The sequence below is a fragment of the Macaca thibetana genome, chromosome 4, assembly GCF_024542745.1.
Source record: "Macaca thibetana thibetana isolate TM-01 chromosome 4, ASM2454274v1, whole genome shotgun sequence".
Lineage (NCBI taxonomy): Eukaryota > Metazoa > Chordata > Mammalia > Primates > Cercopithecidae > Macaca > Macaca thibetana.
Window position 1 is genome coordinate 47,763,115 of NC_065581.1, and position 21,819 is coordinate 47,784,933.

General features: G+C 42.0%; 1 protein-coding gene across 6 annotated transcripts in view; it reads right to left on the reverse strand.

Moving 5' to 3' along the window:
- ADGRF5 (adhesion G protein-coupled receptor F5) overlaps nt 1-21,819 on the reverse strand; it is a 102,306-nt gene that overhangs the window by 27,031 nt on the left and 53,456 nt on the right. For all 6 annotated transcript variants that reach the window (XM_050787472.1, XM_050787477.1, XM_050787475.1 and 3 more), the window contains exons 3-9: nt 20,367-20,421; nt 9,299-9,460; nt 4,708-4,884; nt 4,169-4,275; nt 2,691-2,749; nt 2,098-2,240; nt 449-670 (exon numbers count right to left, since the gene is read on the reverse strand). In XM_050787472.1, coding sequence (XP_050643429.1) covers nt 449-670; nt 2,098-2,240; nt 2,691-2,749; nt 4,169-4,275; nt 4,708-4,884; nt 9,299-9,460; nt 20,367-20,421 — 925 coding nt within the window. The remainder of the gene's footprint in view (nt 1-448; nt 671-2,097; nt 2,241-2,690; nt 2,750-4,168; nt 4,276-4,707; nt 4,885-9,298; nt 9,461-20,366; nt 20,422-21,819) is intronic.

The following is a 21,819-nucleotide window of genomic DNA, read 5'->3' on the forward strand; positions in this document are numbered from 1 at the left end:
TAGGTGATTCTCTCATGGGGGCAGTTCCCTCATGCTGTTCTCATGATAGGGAGTGAGTTCTCATGAGATCCGATGGTTTAAAATCAGATGTTTGACAATTCCCTAGACCCTCTCTCCCTCTCCTGCTGCCATGTAAGATGTGCCTTGCTTCCCCTTTGCCTTCTGCCATGATTGTAAGTTTCCTAAGGCCTCCCCAACCATGCAGAACTGTGAGTCAATTAAATCTTTTTTCTTCATAAATTACTCAATCTCAGGTAGTTCTTTATAGCAGTATAAAAATAGACTAATATACATGGGATTAATTTTCAGTTTTGAAAGGCTGAAGCAGGAGACTTCTTTGGGAAGAGAAAAACACTATCTACACGTCTACATAAAACACTATTACATATTTGCTTCTTTACAAGCTCTTCATTCCATTCCTCATACAAGTTATTGAATGGAGACCTACCCGCATCACCCGGAGTGATGTTGCGGATGGTGAGCTTGGACACCGAAGTCATGTTGTTGAACACGGCAGTGTAAATCGAGAATTTACTGCTGTTCTGGATTTCCAACTGCTGTTCTTCATAGCGCCAAGACACATTGGAGGACAAAAGTTCGTTTTCACACACCAGACTGACTGTGTCCCCTTCAAAGATGATTTCTGGTGTGACAGAGAACTTAGTTTCATCTGGAAACCCGAAGAAAAGGTAATAAGATCCCAAAGCGAATAAATGTCATTGATGCTACTCACCAGACACAACCACCACAGAGCTCTCGGAGGTCTTGACAGCATCTGTGGTGCTGAACTGGCTGAGGCAATGTGTCTCCTCACTCAATCCCCATGCAGCTGGCGTCTGAGCCCTGAGGAAGTGTGTCCTGCCACATACCAGGGACAGGGTTTCCTGATTGGGGTCTTTGCCCTGTGGCTCCTTAATGGCAGTAATGGAAATTTTAAAGCTATTTTCAATATTTCAAACAGTGTGGTAGAAAATTGCACATTTACTTATGAAAAAAAAAAAACACAAACTAACTTAAATACGAAGTTTCTGTGCTACAGACTGGAATCATATCAACTGCTTCTTATCAATAACTGATATCTCATGCTTATTGAAAGCTCTGACCTAAGTCTTGAATGATTTAGAAAAGTAAAAAAAAATTAATTAATTATAATAAAGTCTGCTTGAGAAATAAGAATTTCCTAATACTCATGGACCTCTGTAGGAGTGGGAGCTTCATAGATAGTAAGTTTGGATTTGAATCCTGGTTCTGTCCCAACTGTAACTGTGTGGCCCTGAGGAACTTGCTTAGACTGGCTGGGCCCTTAGTTCCCCTGTCTGGAAAACAGGAGCAGTGAGAGTTACATTTGGGAGGTAACTTGGAGAAACTGTAGCTATTATTATTGTTTTGGCAGTAAAAATCCATGGGATCACTGCCTTATCATTTCACAAATAAAAATAAAAACACAGCCAGGCATGGTGACTCATGCCTGTAATCCCAACACTTTGGAAGGCTAGGTGGGAGGATTGCTTGGGGCCAGGAGTATGAGACCAGCCTGGGCGATGTAGTGAAATCCCATCTCTAAAAAAAAAGATAAATAAAAAGTAAAAAATGTTAGCCGAGTATGGAGGTGTGCACCTGTGGCTCCAGCTACCCCAGAGGCTGAAGCAGGAGGATCACTTGAGCAAGGAAAATAGAGGCTGCAGAGAGCCATGATTATACTACTGCACTCCAGCCTGGATGACAGAGGGCTACACTCTGAGGCCTACTGCTCTAAAGTGATGGCCCTCTATTTCTTATTGGTGCATTTTATGAATATTTAAACCTCCACTGCAATATTGGTTTTACTTTTTTAACTTAGTTTTGGATCTGTTAATTTAGAAAATACACAAACCCAGATGGCTCTGTGACCCCCTTGTGCCCCTCTTCCACAGACCCCAGGTACAGTGGCATTAGTCAGATTGGGAGGTGCTGGCATAAGAGGAGGAGGTGGTACAGAACCCCCTGTGCCAGGAAGTGGAGTGTCTAGCTTCCCAGAGGACATTGTAACATAAGCTAATTTCCTAGGTTTACGCATAACCGTAAATAACATGACCATATCTAAACAATTTCACTTACTGCTAGTAAGTGCTTGAAAGGAGTTGTAGTCCATTTTGTAGGTCTGATTGAGGCTCTGTACAACTTGTTCATTGGCTTTATGTATTAACTCAAGTGATGGTGCTGTAGTCTTGACTTCATATGTCACAACCACACTTCCAGACCTGGACGGAGAACACTCAGTTCAGTAAAACAATAACTGACCTGGAAGAGTCTAGATATTTATGGCTTATTTGCTTAGGAAACAAAATGGCACAAACTGCCTGTTGCAGCATGAAAATCTATGGTCCTCATTGGCTAGCAGGATCTTCCAGTAGAAAGACATCATTGCATGGCATTATTTCATTTCTATATTTCTGAACTATTTGGACTACAAACTTATCCCTTATCTTTGCTTCCAAAATTTTTGCACATGTATAGAATGAACACAAGTCTTTTTCTCTTTTTCTTTTAAACAGGTGCATCTGTAAGGGGTGAGATACTTTTTTCTCCTCTACCAAACTGCTCCTGCTGAGAATTCCACATGAACAATGCCTCTCTAGGGGGTTTACCTCCTTTACTACCATATGGATCCCAGCCACAAAGTAGAAATGACCAAATTAAAGTATTCTTACTTGAACCCTGTCACAGTCACGCCCTTGAAGCCTGGTAAAATTCCGTAACCCTTCCGGAACTGAAAAATAAAGCAAGATGAGTGTCATATATCAAAGTCTAGAAATAGGTGTATCAAAAGATCTGAAGCAGAGTAAAAACCACATATTCCTAATCACAGTAGGTAAAATTATCTTCCATTTTGTTAACTGTAGGCATTAGATTTCTGAAGAAATAATTCCTATCTATGTCAGTCTGGGTCCTCCAAGAAGTAGACACTAGATGAAATGGGCAAAAAATTTACTCAGGAAAATGCCTAGGAAAGAAAACGTGGAGGGAGCAGGGAAGATAGAGAGAGCCATCAGACCCCCAAATGAAAGAGAGGGAAGGAAGGTTGGATAAAAGCACCCTAGCCCGAACCTGGAAAGGTTCAATAAAGCCTTCCAAGGAGTCCCAGTATCTGCCAGACACAGATGTGCTGTGCCCCTTCATTGGTAGAGAGCAGCAGTGATGGTCGTGGATTTCAGAAGCAGCAGCTGCAACCCTTGCTCCATTACATGACCTGTACTTGGAGGTCTTGGAGGGGCATCCTCATGGCTGCCATACTGCAGGATTGGTTGGTGTGCCAGGTACCTAGGTGGTTGCTATGTAACTCTCTCTTTCAAAGCATATAATTTAGTGTAGTGTGTGTGAGAGGAGGTTCTCCTGCTGTGCAGACATATTAAATGCCAGAAATGTAAATCAAATATCCAAGAGCTCTTCTGAAGCGGCACTTCATCAAGGCACTCATGGGAGATGACAATATTTGGGTGACATGCTGGGATGAGCAGGAGGCTGCTAACAGCCTAAGGCAGGGCTCAGCTGCCAGGAGAAGGGAAGTCATTATCTCAGCCCACCTGTAATAATCTGTGACACATCCATTGGGAAGCTCTGTTCCAAATATGATAACTCCAGCAAAGTGTTTAGGTTTAGATGAATCAATTCAATGTGAAGCACTTAAGACAGTGACTGGCAGTTAACACTGGTGGAATAGTCTCTATTTTTATGTGAATAAATTTATATCTGTCTTAGGTATGAATGCCTAGCAACCTCTGGTATAGAGTGGTTTGAAACCCTCTGTGCTCAGCCACAGGTTTGTCTGCCCAAAAGTTAGGAGTTTCATTCATGTGGTATGTGAAGCATAGAAATGCACCAACTGGTGCTTGTAGGCTATAGGTTCTTGGGGCTTTGATAAGTTTTAGTGAATTGATGCCACCAAATCTTATCTGAAACAGTTCCACACTGGGAAAAATTTATACTTATAGGTCAAGGTGATGCCACACTGTCCCCTAAACATGATTTGATTTGAGCACATATTAATTCACCATCTCAGAGGTAAAAGAATAATAAATCCACATCCGTAAGTTCTGACAGATCCAAGCCACTGTTCACTGTGAATGCTATAGACTCAGTTCAGTCCAAACACTTTGTTGGTTAAGAGGCTCTTGGGGCCAAAACCTACCGCTGTTTCCAAGTCGGTCTTGTAGGACCTATAGAGGGCAGAGGAAGTGTTCATGAGGTCTTCTTGAAAGCCTACATTTAGTCTGACTCTCATGTTCAGGGTAACATCTGTTGAAAAACACAGGGCAATATTTACAAATATTATGTTAGTGTCTGAGTATATACAAACCAGAAACATTTGTAAGTTGTTTTTGTGTGTTCGTTTGAGATGGAGTCTCCCTCTGTCTCCCAGGCTGGTGTGCAACAGTGCGATCTCAGCTCACTGCAACCTCTGCCTCCCAGGTTCAAGTGATCCTCCTGCCTCAACCTCCCGAGTAGCTGAGACTACAGGTGTGCACCACCACACCCAGCTAATTTTTGCATTTTTAGTAGAGGCAGGGTTTCACTGTGCTAGCCAGGCTGCTCTCAAACTCCTGACCTCAGGTGATCCACCCACATTGGACTCTCAAAGTGCTGGGATTACAGACATGAGCCACTGCACCCAGTTGTAAACTGATGTTGAATAACCACTCAACGCGCATTTAATGAACAGTTACTTACCTTCCTGAAGCAGGCAAAAAGGTCCCTTGGTAGGCAGTTCTTTAAGGCAACTGCAATGGTGCCCCGGGAGGAAGACGTCATGCTCTTGACAAGTGAGACTGTGAAGACACCTTTCCCGAGGCCACCCATAGCCTGTCTCGCAGGAGCACCAGATTTCATTCCCAGCGGGTCTGCAGACTATCATTAACCAGAATAGCAAGGAGAGACAAGGTGGAGAAGGCAGTCACCACATTTGTATTTATAGCCTGCAGGTATTCATTCTTGAAGAAAATCCTAATCTGACTTTCTATTACCTTTCTGAGAACTTCAGTAGCATAAAATTGATGTTTGCATGTATGCATCACCATGCTATTAGCCATGACAATCTGAAAGATGACTGCTGTGACAGTTGAGTGATGAATGGCTAAGTCATCTTTTAGATACTCATGCCTAATAGCTAATAGTCACCAGATGTCTATGATGATAAGTATAAGGTAGCCAGCCTCCAAGATGGCCTTTGCCCACCCCTACCACTAGGTATTCAAACCCTTTTGTAGTATCTTCTTATGTTGTACTAGGATTGGTCTATGTAATCAATAGAGTATGGCAGAAGTGATGGTATGGCACTTCTGAGATTAGGTTATTACAAACACTATAGCTTTCCTCTTGGTTAATCTCTCTCTTTCTCTCTCTCTTCTCACTCCAGGGGTAGTTGACTGCCATGGCATGAAGGCACATCATGGAGAGGTCCACATGGCAAGGAACTGAGGTCTGCAGCCAATAGCTAGTGAGGAACTGGAGCCTGCCAACAACCACATGAGTGAGCTTAGAAATAAATTTTCCAGGCCAGGTACAGTGGCTCACTCCTGTAATCCCAGCACTTGAGAGGCCGAGGCGGGTGGATCACTTGAGCCCAGGAGTTTGAGACCAGCCTGGGCAACATAGTAAAACCCTATCCTACAAAAAATACAAAGACATTAGCTGGGCATGGTAATGTGTCCCAGCTACTCAGGATGCTGAGGTGGGAGGACTGCTTGAGCCTGGGAGGAAGAGGTTGCAGTGAGCTGAGAATGCAACCACTGTACTCCAGCCTGGGCAACAAAGTGAGACCCTGTCTCAAAAAGAAAAGAAGAGAAAAGAAAAGAAAAGAAAAGAAAAGAATTTTTTTTCTCATATGCCAGTTGAACTTTCATATGATGACAGCACTAGTTGATAGATTACTTACAACCTTACAAGAGACCTTGAGCCAGAACCACCCATCTAAGCTTCTCTAAGATTTCTGAGCCTCAGAAACTGGGTCTATCTTCTAGTAAGAGAACTAAACTTTTTTTCCCATTACCATAAAAACCCTACTTGGGACACAAAGACAAAAAGGAAGAAGTGTCTTTTTACATCACTCTCGTGGAGAAAAACAAGAGGTCTTGTCTTGATGGAAACCCCAGTGAGGAAGAATAAGCATTCTCAAATTTCAGTGAGAGCCTCTGGCCTGGGGCTGGTTCATCTCTGGGCCTATGTACCACGTAAAAAGAAGGGTCAACCTTGGCATGGCAGTGAGTGACTTTCATGGCTTTAGTGCATTTTCATCTCGCAGAGTGAGCAAAAAGGACCAATGCTTCCTTTCTATGTTAAATGCAGCAGGATGTATGTTAGAGCATACCTCTATTTGTAGACTATTGTAGATATAGTTTATAGGGCAAATAAGTTTATACCTGTATGGAAGTTTATTTTTATGTTACTGTTAGTACCAATACTTGTCAATACTTCCACCTTCTACATCTTAATTCTTAACAAATATAAATACAATGATTAACAAATCTCTCAGATAATAAATGTTTGTTATTTTATGATGCTAGGTTTTAGACTTTGTTATGCATCAATAGATAACAAATACAGAGTGCAAGTAAATTTGTGCCTTTTACATATCAAGTCAGGTGTGAACAGCCTACATGAACACTGCTCTCATGGGAGACAGTAAGAAATGTTCTGAAATCAGAGTGCTTTGAATCAGTTTCCAAAGCTGGACCAAAGTCACATCTTTGAGAGCTGTTTTTTCTGCAGATGGGTGCCCAGGAAAAGTCCCACAGAGTGACTACCCAAAGGGAAGTTATCAAATAGTTATTTCGGAAATAGGAGGGACAACACGTTCCAGTTAATTCCTTGGATACTGATGCAGTCTGTGTCCCAGCAGTGGGTGGCAGTGGGGCAGGAGAATTAGGAACAGAAGAAACTGGAGTTGCTAACAAAGAAGCTGAGTGCCCACTAGAGGTAATTTGAGGATAGCCAACAGGATCCCAGTTGTTGAAATCTCTCTCTTACTGACATGAAATTCCAGTGCTAAAGCAATTTTGTTGTTGTCTTCTGTTTTGTGAGGGAGCATTATGGGAGGAGTGGTTGAAGAACTTTTGAGTCCCACATAAATACAAACATGCCTTAGGAGAATGGAAAAAGTTACCACCTCCAGACCACCTGCCATATCCCAGGTATTGTCCGGTGCTTTATGCACATTGTCCGGTTTTAAATATCCTCAGTTTCATTTGCCATTACTAAAAAGGGATCATAAGGCAGACTGCTGGAAAAATGAGGTGAGGGAAGGATGGAAAAAGGAAGATGGTGAAAGTTTGGATGCTTAGTCATTAGTGCCATGGTCAGTAGGCCTAACCTTCATTGCCCTGCTGCATTTAACATAGAACATACATCCTGCTGCATTTAACATAGAAAGGAAGCATTGGTCCTGTTTGCTCACTCTGCGAGATGAAAATGCACTAAAGCCATGAAAGTCACTCACTGCCATGCCAAGGTTGACCCTTCTTTTTATGTGGTACATAGGCCCAGAGACGAACCAGCCCCAGGTCAGAGGCTCTCACTGAAATTTGAGAATGCTTATTCTTCCTCACTGGGGTTTCCATCAAGACAAGGCCTCTTCTTTTTCTCCACGAGAGTGGTGTGAAAGGACACTTTTTTCTTTTTGTCTCTGTGTCCTTTGGGTTTTTATGGTAATGGAAAAAAAAAGTTTAGTTCTCTAATTAGAAGATAGACTCAGTTTTTGAGGGTCACCCACCCCATTCACTTCCTCTTTTAGGCCAACTCCTCTTAGCTCTTCCCTGCTGGTCCTGAGGTCCATGAGCCTCAGGCTTTCTCTGCCACACTGAAATATTCACTTTTGTCAAACCTGTTTCATAGTTCACTAGCAGAAAAGATTCACCCCCTCTATGTGTGAATGACCAGTCTTTCTGGAAGGATAAATTAAACTTTCCAAGGTCAATTGCATTTAATTGAGAAGCTTGTTAACCCAAGTTTTTAAGATGGTGAAGCCTCTTGAAGTCATCCCATCTCTAGTAGAAAAAATTAGAGAGAGTATGTTTATATTCAACATATGGAAGGTAAACTCACAACTAAAGTTCAAGTGTCTATAATCATTAGTTGTTCAACAAAAAACTATTTTTGATACTTGGTCAGTTTTGTTTACTGGATTCATTTACTAGCACCTACAAAGACACCAAAAGGTTTCTGTTAAAAAATTTGGGAAGAAAAATTGACTAAAATCTATGCAATAATTTATTCTAAAGGCAAAAGATCTGTGCTGGGTGGGAACATAGAAGGGTATTTCCTATGTATTTTCCAAAGTACCCTAGTTTGGTGAGATGTTCTATGGATAAAGAGTGGGAAACACAGCAGAAGCTCACTGCTCCTGAAGGACTTATAATGCACATTGGCATCCAACTGGAAAATCACTAACTCAAGAAAATTAGTACTAATGGTAGGAATCAGTGGGAAATGGCATCCAAAAGGAGTGGTAAGGGAGCTATGACTTCGAGTAGCATATATTAAGAATCAAAAATTAAAATGCATGTACCGACATCAGGATGGACTATTTGAAATATGAGAATTCAAAAAGAATTTCAAAAACAAGAATTTTTTCTTGCTCTCATTTTAGAATAATAAAACCCAACATCTATTAGTGCTTTCCAGTTTAAAAAGCAATTCCCTTTTATCAGATAACTGGGAGCCTTATCTCACAACTTCTACTGTATACCAGCTCTTGGGTGATGGTCTCTGGAGACATAGGGAAGCTAGCATGACATTGAAAAAGAGTTTGCAACCAGGAAGTCCAATCTATGGCCTGAAAGGTTCTACTTAATGCCTTGCTTCTGATGCAGGCATGTACCTCATTCCCGTTTCCTGACCTATAATGCCAAAGAGAAGGGTATCTGGTACTTACTAATATCTTGAACCAGTCCTTTCTATGTTCATTGATATACCAAGGGAAGAGGACACAGGGAAGAGGATCCAGTAGTTTATCTGCCCAAGGGAAGAGGACCCAGTAGTTTATCATGAAGGACCCGGCCATATCTTGGGACCACTTTATGATAAGCATCACGTAAACCACCAAGCAAACCTCTGGTCACCATCTAAAATAAGAAACCTCTGGCTGTAGAGTTTACTGATAAAGGCTTCATTCAGGAAGGCTATGAAGTCATAGAATCACACATCAGTCTCGGTGAGTCATTTCACTTGCCTACTAAGTAAAAGATTGCTCTGATAGTCAGGAGCTCAGACAGTCTTTCTCAAGACATCCGATCATTTATTCTGAAGCAATGGGTCTCTTACTCACCTGTTGTCACATTTATGCTCAAAATTTGGTCAGTGTTATTCCCATGAATTGGAAAACTGAGGCTGTTCAAGTAGGCTTTGATAGGATCCAGGAAGGATGCATTTTCAAAACTGATCTCAATATTAACAGTGTATTCTTCAGCTGTAGGCCTTTTCGTGGCAACTGCAATGAAAGCACATGAAGGCTGAGAAAACTTACCATGGGAGATGGAGCAAGATCATGATGGATTTTTCAGCAGTTAAAGGTAATGACAGGTACATGTGAATGGTTGGTCTATCAACCCTTGGGAATTTCTAGTGAAACCTTTCAGAGAAAAAGAAGAGTTTATCTACTCACCACCTTGGTGTCCAAGGCCAAGCACTGCTGTGTGAAGTATGGACTGTAATGAGGCAAGAGTGGAAGCAGAGAGAATAGCAGGGAGGGTCTGGAAACCATTCGGGCAAAATATGTCACAGTCAGCACTCAAAGGAGTGAGTCAGTGTTTCATCTGCAGTATGCATCAGTCAATAGATGCATACTCTAAAGGCTGAACCAAGCATGGCTTGAAGACATCCGGGAAAGTTCACCCAGTTAATTCCCTTTGCCCTTAGCCTATGGAAAGAGCATATATTCTTTGCTCTTCCTCTGAATTTCCAGTGTTCAGAACATGACAGGTGCTCAACAAAATTTGGCAAATTGGAAAGTAAAATAAAATAGATTTTCAGCTCTTCATTGTTTTTCCAAATTGTCTCCAGGTGGTTAACTGGCTGGCATTCAAGATGGATCTGTTCCCCAACACACAGCTACATCAGGCAGGCTAATATATATGTATATGTGTGTGTGTATGTGTATATATATAATATATAGAGTACATATATAGTATATACAGTCTATATATAGAACTATATATAGACTACTATATATGCTATATACAGTATATATAGCACATATAGTCTATATACAGTAGTCTATGTAGAGTAGTCTATATACAGTCTATATATAGAGACTATATAGTCTCTGTATATAGTCTATATAGAGTAGTTTGTGTATAGTCTATATACAGTACTGTATATAGTAGTCTATATAGTCTATATAGTATATCTAGCATAGTATATATCCTATATATAGTCTATATATAGTATGCTATATATAGTCTAATCTATGTTTATATATAGACTATATAGTCTACTCTATGTTTACATGGAGACTATATATAGATAGATAGATAGATAAAGTCTAGCCTGCCTGATGTAGGTGTGTGTTGAGGAACAGATCCATCTTGACTATAGTAGTCTATATTGACTACTATATATAGAGAGAGACTATATACACACACACACACACACACACACACACATTCTGGGAATTGTTCTTTCATAGTTTTCTATAACACACTGTGTCTGGGCCACTAATTTTAAGCTTCCCAAGATCAGGAACTGTTTCTTTTATGCTTCTTTCACTTCTCGTAGCCTTACTTACTCCATCTGGCAAAGAGCTTACCATATTATAAATATGTGACCAATCAATTCTTGTTAAACCTGAAACTCTCCGAGTCAAGTCACAAATTCACCTCTCTGTCACTGACAGAACCTTTGGCCTAATCTTGGCTAGAATATATAACCGAAGCCATGGGCACAGTTAATACTTAATAAAGAACCTTCAAGGAATAAGAAGGTTTTACACAGATAGATTGAGAATATTTTTCTTTTTCTTGGGACAGGGTGTCTCTCTGTCGCCCAGGCTGGAGTGTAGTGGCATGATCTTGGCTCACTGTGACCTCCACTTCCTGGGACCAAGTGATCCTCTGGCTTCAGCCTCCTGAGTAGCTGGGACCACAAGCTCATACCATCATGCCCAGCTAATTTCTGTGCTTTTTGTACAGATGGGATTTCGCCATGTTGCCCAGGCTTGTTTTGAACTCCTAGGCTCAAGCGATCTGCCTGCCTCGGCCTCCCAAAGTGCTGAGATTACAGTCATGAGCTGCTGTGCCCAGCCATTGAAAATATTTTATCTTGTCAGTCAAATAAGGAAAAAATTAGTGAATACTTATAAAATTATTACTTTAAAATTTACCTTGTATCTGAGAAGATGAAGTTTATTATACCATAAAGTTAACATTCTATGTTAAAAGGGCAAAAAATTTCCCCATAATATTGTAAGATCTAAATATTCCAAGGACTCTTGGTGTGAAATACTAAAGTAGAGTAAGTTTATGCTGGGAAACTCTAACTGTTGAATGTTTATTTCAGAAAGCTGTAACATTTGTCCATTGAGCTTGGTAAACTGTTTGTCTTAGGTCTTTGGTTTTACCCATCAACCTTATTGAGAAGAATTTCATCCTGGCATCATTCAGCTTCTGCAATTAACTCAGCCTATAAAAAAGGTCTGTGCAGATTTTCCTAAAATTAAGAATGGATATTAAGGTATATTTCTTATTTATAAAAATCTACTTAACAAATACAATAAAGTGACTTTTATAAGAATGCAGAAACTCAGCCTGTCACGATAGTATGGCATTGCCTAAAATTTCCTATTGACTTTTGATTCTCAAATGGTTCTGTGATGAAAACAAGCTTCCTGGAAGAATGGTGAATCTTATTTGATGTAATTCTAACTATGGACACACTATGCTGTCCACTGGGAATATTTACGAGGAGAAAGGCTGCATGATATTTACAAGTTCTGCCTTAGTGCACATTCTTTTTCCTGAAAAGCAATGCAGCAATGTTTATATCCTCCAGAGGGTTCACTACCTCCAGGATCCTCTTTGCCATGCCAGTCTACTCTCCTCCCAGAAATAAAAACAGGATTTCCTGGATGGTAGCTGCCTTTTGGATGGGTGAGGTCAGTAACAAATTCATATCATATCCACTTCATTACTGGCTTTGTTGCATCCCAGGATCTGATCTCGCAAAATATCAATGCCTGCCTGAGGGTCATGTCTGGCCCTGAGCCTACTCCCTGTGCTCTTTTCAGTCACAACTGAAGAACAAGTGTGTGCATAGAAAGCACATGGTGATTCATGGACATCATCACTCCCCATTGAAACCGAGGCAGTTCTGTTCAGATTTTACGCCAAAGACCGTTTTCTTTTCATCATGCCCTGCCACACCTCAGATGGAAGGAGATAATGAATGAGACCACTTTTTTTTTTTTTTTAATAATTTAAGTTCTGGGATACAAGTGCAGAACATGCAGGTTTGTTACATAGGTAAACACGTGCCATGGTGGTTTGCTGCCCCCCTCAGCCTGTCATCTACATTAGGTATTTCTCCTAATGCTAACCCTCCCCTAGCCCCGACCCCCTGACAGGCCCCAGTGGGTGATGTTCCCCTCCCTGTGTCTATGTGTTCTCATTGTTCAACTCCCACTTATAAGTGAGAACATGTGGTGTTTGGTTTTCTGTTTCTGTGTTAGTTTGCTGAGAATGATGGTTTCCAGCTTCATCCACGTCCCTGCAAAGTACATGAACTCATTCTTTTTTATGACTGCATAGTATTCCACGGTGTATATGTGCCACATTTTCTTTATCCAGTCTATCATTGCCAAATGGGACCACTTTGTAAACTTTAAAGTACTATTAAAAATATGAGTTATTATTGTTAAATGTGTCTTTAGAGCTTGATGTACAATTCCTAAAGTAAATTCTAAAATAGAAATCAAGTTCAAAGGCAAAATGATTAATAATGAATCAAAGAATTATGTAAACCATTGTTTAATTCTATTCAGCATAATAAATGTCTTAAAAATTTACATTCAGGGCCAGGCACGGTGGCTCATGCTTGTAATTCCAGCACTTTGGGAGGAAGAGTTGGATGGATCACAAAGTCAGGAGTTCGAGACCTGCCTGGCCAACACAGTGAAACCCCATCTCTACTACAAATACAAAAATTAGCTGGGTGTGGTGGCAGGCATCTGTAATCCCAGCTACTTGGGAGGCTGAGGCAAGAGAATCACATGAACCCGGGAGGTGGAGGTTGCAGTGAACCGAGATCACGCCACTGCACTCCAGCCTGAGAGACAGAGCTAGACTCAGTCTCACGGGAAAAAAAAAAAAAAAAAAAAAAAAAAAGTTCACATTCAGGAAAAATGCATTGTGATCCATTGTCATTGATACTCATGTATTTTGATATTAAGCTTTGCTCTGCTCATTTGTTAGTTCCTTGATTTAATGATTTACCTGGAATTTTACTATTTATTGAATGCCTGTTTTCGAGGCACTGCACTAGGAGCTGGAGACACAGGGTGAATAAAAGGAGCAAAGCCCTGTCTTTGAGGATCTTTCATCCTTATACTGGAGGCAAAAGATAAGTTTACATTTTAATTTAATAAAGGAAGGCAAGGAAACAGAGTGATTGGGACAACAGGGATGGCTTTTTGTTTGCTTTTATTTTTTTATTTTTTATTTATTTATTTATTTATTTATTTATTTATTTATTTATTTAGATAGATAGAATGGTTACAAAAGACCTTTCTCAAGCAGTGAACTTTGAGCAGAGACTCAAATGAAGTAAGGGGCGAACAAGGAAGCTATCTGGAAAATGTCACTCTAGGAAGAGTAAACAGGTGTGAAAGCCGTAGATAGCAACGCTCTTGGCTTGGTTTAGGAATAGCAAGAAGACGCCCTCAATCCCCCAGTACGCACTTGAAATTGGGTCATTTCTTCTCATCTGAAGCCTAGAACAGTATCATGCTCCTCTAGGCAAACAGAACATAGAGGCTGTGGGTGAACTTTCTTCCCCTGTAATGTCCCGGGGCAACAGGATAAGCACCTGAGGAGCAGCTTAGATGCTCAGGGATCAGCATGACCCACATAGCAGTGGGGTCAGAGGCTCACTCACCTCACTCCCTCAGAAGGCCCAGTTTAGGGTTAGAAATGCCAAACCCACTTGTCCCGCTCAAGCTGAGGACTTCAGAGCCTGGGAAGTGACATTTCTTGTCCTTCCCCAGACTACCAGGGACCAGGAGGAATGAGGACAGTTCATCAACTTCTGTGTGTGTGTTTTGGATGCACTCCCGTCCTCCTCTGCTCCTCAGGATGTCTGACTCCTGGGAGTTTAATGTGTTTTCTTTGCCCCTGGCATTGTTTGTCTGGATTTTTCTGGCTCGCTGATGCCTTGTGTGGAAGGTAGCCAATTCCAGGTGTCATCAGTGTCACAGACAGAGGCCTATCAGCAGGCCCAGGAGGCACAAGACAACCAGGATTTCCCCTCTCCTTTCCCATAAATCACTGCCAGCCACACAGCACTTATCTTACAGGGACATTTCTGGAAAGTTGGCCACAAACTGCAACCAAGATATTTGGGTCTTAATCACAGCTGTTTAAGCAAACAATTCTACTTTTGCCTGGAAACACTAATGGGAACTATGGTTTGTCAGAGTCAGAGCTTAAGTAGATGCATAAATTAACCTCTTGCCTGATAACTTCACCCAGGAAAAAAGAGATTGGTTGGTGTGGCTTCCTCTTGACTAAACAGACCAATACAATTTTACCATTGATGGTCTGGCTCTCCTGCTTCTCCCTGTTGGTCTTAGTAAGTAAATATCAAAAGATACCTACTATTTTGCTTGTTTCTTGACATATTCTAGAAGGTGGCAATTTGGCAGCATTGTCTGTATGCTACTGTGTGATTGCTCTGCAGATGTGGTGAAGGGATCTTATTCTCTCTTCAGGTTTCAGAAAGAGTTGTTTACAAAAGAAAATCATCAGAATCCAAGGCTGTGGGCTACCCGGCAGGTGTAGATGGAGGAGAAAGTGGGCAGCACTGTGTCATCAAACACCAGACTGTGCCCCTAACAAAGTGTCTGGCATATAGTTGCCAGTAAAATAGTAATTCTGATTATCATAAATATAATGATTATATTCTACGCAGATGTGTGCTGATAGGTCAAGACATGCTAACATTAAGGGCGCGGCGTGGTGGCTCACGCCTGGAATCCCAGCACTTTGGGAGGCCAACGTGGGTGGATCACGAGATCAGGAGATCAAGACCATCCTGGCTAACACAGTGAAACCCTGTCTCTACTAAAACTACGAAAAATTAGCTGGGCAGGGTGGCGGGCGCCTGTAGTCCCAGCTACCTGGGAGGCTGAGGCAGGAGAATCGCTTGAACCTGGGAGGTGGAGGTTGCAGTGAGCCGAGATCGTACCACTACACTCCAGCCTGGGCAACAGAGTGAGACTCCATCTCAAAAAAAAAAAAAAAAGAAAAAGAAAAAGAAATGCTAACATTATTCCTATCAGGCTTCACCTTTGGGATAGTTAAACAAACAAACAAAAAAGAAAAACAATAACCAGAAAAATGTTAAAAAAGCAAAACACTCCCAATATTAAATGTCAAGCTTAAAACCAACCCCACACACCAGCCGGAGAGCGCCAGGTCTTTTATCTCACTCTACCACCACCACTGCGGCTCAGAGCACTCAGGGCCGCATGTCATCACCAGAAAGGCTACAACCATGACAACCCAAAAGTCTGTTCCTCAACCTGGGGAGTTTCCGGCATTTCCCGAACCCAGATCTAAAAGGGCCAGCACACCCAGGTTGCTAGGCCTGCAGAAAGGGCAGGATTTCCGTGCTAGCAGCCAGAGACCCAGTCTGGGAGGAACCTTACTCTGACTAAATAGATGTGAAAATGTGAACGCATCCAGGGCAGGGCTTGGACATCCTGAATCCCCCTCTCTCACTGTTTTGCCTCTCATCGGTTATTCCTTTAAAGCCAAAGAATAATCATTGGGGCTCTTCAGCACCAGGCTCCAAGACATACCCCCTTCCCAATTACTGTCAGAAACCTGGAATGGAGAACTTGGCCAGTTGATATTTGTATTACTGCCAACCAGTAAGTAACATCCACTTTCACTCCCCCATGAAGAGTCCCCGTAAGACTAAATTTGGAGCTTAGCTGCAAACCTCCAGAACAAGCTTTTCCTTCCAACTCTGGTCTCTACCTGTGACCTCCCCAAAGCACCATCTCCCAGGTTTGTACACTCCTGCAGAGTCACAGGGATTATTGCTGCCCTTCATCCCCAAGTCACATCTGTCCAAGACCTTTTGCTGTGGTTTTCAAAATGTCTTTGGCGAGCATTTCCTCTGCTTCTTTCCGATCTTACTCCATGGCAGGGTTGCATGTCTAGACTGCCGAGCCTCCTGGCCGGTCTCCCAGGCACTAATTTCTTCATGTAATTTATTTAGCCATAACCATCGGGATACTTTTCATTTAAGTGCATTAACCAGTCACCTCTCTGTGCCAGCCACTCAGCTGATCCAGAATCCACTTCCTGATGGAATTGTGACATGACTCGGGATCTTTCCCCCATTCTTACTTCTCTCTGCTCCCTTATAGCCACTCATTGTCCTAACAGACAGATCCATGCTTTTTCTTACCTCTAGGTTTCATGCAGGCTTCTTTTTCCTGAGAGAATTTTGAAAGAGTTTTCCTAAAATGCTAACTCCTGTGTCACAGCCTCTGTGCCCCTGCCTTCAAGTGGTACAGAATACCTTCTCTGGACCGGAGGTAGATCAGGTCCTTTCAAATGCAACACTATTTTATCAATAAATCGATTTTCTTTGTTTTAAATTTCTTTAAAAAACTATTAAAAGAAAAAATAAACACCAGATAATTCAATTAACATTTTAAAAGTAATATTAACATAACATTATTTAATCTTTCTAACAACCCTATAAGGTACTAACTCTGAGATATATGTGTGTGTGTGTGTAAATGTGACATACATATGTGATACATACAAATGTAATACATATATATATGTACTATAATACAGTCAGCCCTCTGTATCTGTGGTTCTGCATCCATGGATTCAACCAATCTCAGAGGGAAAATATTTTTTAAAAATTGTGTCTATACTGAACATGTACAGCCTTTCTTTCTTGTCACTATGACTTAAAAAGTACAGTACAACAATTATTCATATAGCATTTACATTGTACTAGGTATTATAAATAATCTAGAGATAATTTAAAATATATGCAAGGATGTACATAGGTGATATGCAAATTTATACAATTTAATATCAGGGACTTCAGCATATACACATTTTGGTATCTGAGGGGTTCCTGGAACGAATCCCCCATGGATACTAAGGGAAGGACAACAGTATACACACACACACACACGTATACACATATACACACATATGTATGTATATATATATATATACACACCCAGACATACACATACAAATTCAAGGGGCCAGTTAGGTTATATAACTGACCAGTTACTTGGGTAGAAATTCATGGTGTGCCGAGAATAAATGTAAGTATTGATCCTATCTTTAAAGATGATTCTATTCCAAATGCTAAAGATTTTGCCCAATGACTCAAAAAAGAAAATTCCTGACCTAATTGTCTTTCTCTTAGAACCTTTGTCTCCCTGTGGCAACCAGGCTTCCGAAAGGGAGAAGTATGTGTATGTGAAAGGGAATAGCACTCTGAAAATCCGAGCCCAGTTCTAACACCTCACTTAACTAACACACCCACCAAGCAGAGCACAGACACCTCCAGGTGGCATCCTGCTGAAGGTAACATTTTCTGTGGCTTCCTTTCATCATTTTCCGGACAGTTGTGTTCTTTTCTCTTTTTTTTTTTTTTTTTTTTTTTGAGATGGAGTCTTGCTGTGTCACCCAGGCTAGAGTGCAGTGGTGCGATCTCAGCTCACTGCAAGTTCTGCCTCCCAGGTTCGAGCAATCCTCCTGCCTCAGCCTCCTAAGTAGCTGGGACTACAGGCGCCCACCACCACGCCCAGCTAATTTTTGTAGTTTTAGTAGAAACAGGTTTTCACCATGCTGGTCAGACTGGTCTCAAACTCCTGACCTCGTGATCTGCCCACCTCGGCCTCCCAAAGTGTTGGGATTACAGGTGTGAGCCACCACGCTGAGTCATATTCTTAATTGCAACTTACATTCTGGATATCTGGGGTCTAGTGCCTAGGTTTTTCTATGGCCATTTCTTACTTCAGCGATTTTGTAAAAGTACCAAGGTCAATCCGTCTTCTGCAGACGATAGGTTGATTCATTAACACTTCCCAAATGACTCTAGAAGCCCAAGAACACAGAGGACCATGTATAATAAATGGAAAACATCTTTTCATGGTGATTTAACATTGTCATGGTTGTTTTTAATGAAGGCACACCTGGAAAAATTTTGGCATGTCAAATCCTTAGTTATAGAAACGGTTTCCTCCCCAGGGGCTATCCCTTCAAACTGTCACCACGGGTCATAAACAGCCTGGCTCAGAAGTGCAGGAAGACATTCCTTTTACAGCTGTAATCACCCACGGCTCCGGAGGAAGCCAGCAGCCTGAGCCCTACAAGAACTTGACAGAAGCCTGGAGCTGGAACTCACTGATTCATCGTTTGAATTTAAAAAGCCAGTCTTTCAAAATCCCAGATGAGCACATCTCTGGCTCTGCTCCTGTCATAGGGTGCAGAAAAGTTTAAAGGGTTGTTGGGATGGGTGGAGGTAATGATACCCATTTTAGAGCACAGAACGTACAGACTGTGCTATAGGCCACTTTGGGGAAGGAGGGAGAAAGGGAGAGTGGGATCCCACAGGGCTAAGAAAACGAAGGCTGAAACAGAAAAGAAAAGAAAGGGAAGAGAAAAGAAGAGAGGGAAAACCAACAGTGGTATGATCTTCTAATCAGGATTTTAAGAGCTTAATAAAATGTGGTCAGATTCTCATTTCAAGCGCTGGACAACAGTTGAGTCTGGCCACTGCACCGTGAAAGGCTCGAATAGATGCCACCACTCTGACCTTAGGGTAAGCCTGCCCTCTTTGGCAGCCTACTGTCTCTTTTAGAATCATTAGATGAAGTCGCACATGCCTGAAAAAATGATTCCATCATAATGTGATAGGGTGAAAACTTTTTCCTTCTAGATATTTGGTACAGCCACTCAGCCAGCAGACCCGTCCTGATAGGAATTCAGAAAGGCACCGTAATGTGAACATGCAAGTGCTTCATCTGTTTGCTCACTGGTTGAGAAAGAAACGGGGCCTGATGCCAGGTTAGAGATGAGGAGAACTCACGAGAGCTCTCCTCTACTGGGGGTGGCAAACAGGAGGTAAAATAATCACAGTGCTTTGGGACAAATGTTGTGAATGAAAATGTATCAAGGGGAACAGGAACGCAGGAAAAGCAGTCCCTGATGCTCTGGGAAATGGATGGAAGGCCTAGCAGGGCAGGAGTTCATAGGACTTGAGACTTCAGTGGGAGTCTCCCAGATAAACAAAGGGGGATGACGGGCAGGGCGTTGATGACGTGAAAGGGAACAGAAGGAGATCAGGTGGGAAAGGCACGGAAGGCCTGATGAGTCACGAGCAGAGGATTGGCTTTTAGTTCCAAGGCCAAGGGAGCCCATGAAGAGTTCTATGGAGGGAAATGACAAGATCCAATTTGTGCTTTTGAAGGGCTGCTATGCTGGCAGTGGGAGCACCAGGTCCTGGGAACACCCAGCCTGCGGCCCTGCCCTGACACCTGCGCAGGGTCCACTCAGGATGGGATTTGAGGGTCGGTACGTCAGAATTTGCAACTCTTTACCCACCCCTAACCCTCCAAAGGGCTGAGTCTTGTATTTTTCAGATCACTGCTTTAGAGGTGAGTGGGAAAACTGGAGTGAGAAACACAAGAGGAGGACTTGAGCCTCTTGGTCAGATTGCTTCACAAGATAAAGTCCAGAGTGAAAGATGTTCTTCTTTTTTCTTCTTCTTCTTCTTTTTTTTTTTTTTTTTTTTTAAGGCAAAAAGAAAGGTTTCTGGATGGTGGGCAGAGAAGTAGGCCATTTGGTGGTGTGGGAGGGCAGCTGAGGAGAGAGCCACAGAAAAATCCTAGGAATGTGAGGAGCAGTGATGGCATTGGGGAGGGAAGGCAGGTTCTTACGTGTTGTTATGATCCAGTTACCGTCATTTGGTAGAGAATGGAGTTTCCTAGTAATTACTTTTGGAAATCACACTGCACTATATGACCCTGATGTGATTGGAGACTGAATTATGTGGACTACAGTGTTTTAAAAAGTTGCAACACATATCGTTTGAGTAGACTTACAAAAGAGATTGCCAAGCAAGAGTTTACATACCGGCTCGTTTTTGCCTCAGTGCCTCTTCACCAGCTGGTTCATATTCATGAAGACTCTGAAAAGAACATTTGAGAAAGTTGTCAATTAAGGTTAGAGAAGTCTTTTCACTGTGGCTCCCCACTTAGATACCCCTAAATGTTGGAGCTGAGCTTAAGGCCACAGCCTTAATGGATACTGGGCACACAGCAATGAAATGGTTTGGAAAATGAAGTGGAGTTGTTACTGCAGTGTGACCTAAGAATTCACTTTTTTTGACCAGTCTCTAGACCAGGAACAGAAGAAATCACCATATCTGACTTTCTCAGAGTTCCTGCAGTTTGAATCCTGTCAAGAAATATAAATTATTATCATGTTCTAAACTTGTACTCTCTGCCTGACTTGAACTGAGTCATCCCAGCGACCTTCGAGACAAGTCTCACGACCTCCTTCTCAACACTCAGCCTGCCCCAACCCCAGTCTTCCTGCTGTATTAGGGCTCTTTAAGCACTGTGCATGCTTAGAAATTATTTTTCCTGAGTCTGATCCTTTTTCTCCTGGATGGTTCCATTGCTGGTTGCTGTAGTAGGAACTAAGAGAGTCTGCTCTAGAGTCAGACTGCCTGGGTACAAGACTGTGCCACTCACTTTGTGGCTTTGTGACCTTGGGGAAGTTACTTATCCTTGCTGAGCTTTAGGGTTTTTTTCCTGTACAATGGGAATAATAACAGTATCAACTTCATAGAATTGTTATGAAAACTAAGCAAACTACAGTATGGCATGTAGTAAGTTCTTAATACATTTTACCTATTATTATCCTGGGTGGTGATTAAAAGTAAGGACTCTGAAGACATGGAGTTCAAATCCTAGCTCCATCATTAAATGAATGTATGACCTTGGGCAAGTCATTTAACCTTTCTGTGCCTCTGTCCTTACCTATAGAATGGAGATGAATATAGCTTATCTCAGAATGTTGTTACAAGGATCAAATGATTAGTAAGTGTAAGGCACTGAAAGTAGTTTTGGTTACACGGTAAATATTATTCAGGGAGGGGGCACTAAGATGTTCTGGGGGCATCATGCTGCAACTGCCATCTGCCACCTGGTGCACTTCTGTGAAGTTCATCTCCTTCATCGTGTAGCTTTTTTGTTAAAGAATAGGCATTGATCAGTTTCACTCATGGGCTCTTCACCAGTTCCGCAGCTGGTAACAGAGCCTACCTCGTACCTTGACCTGACACGGATTTCCTAGCTGGTCCCTGCCTGCCTGTAGGTTTTCCTGTGATGTGTTTTCCACCCCAAACTCCCTTCACACTCAATAGAAAAGCCCCACCTCTCCGAAGCCTCCCAGATAACCCCGCCCACAGAGATCTGTGCTTTACCCTGACCTGCATGCATCCATGACCGCCACCTGGGGCAGAGCTCATTCTGCCATGGAGGTTGTCTACCACTGTTTTCTAGTTATCTCACATCATCAC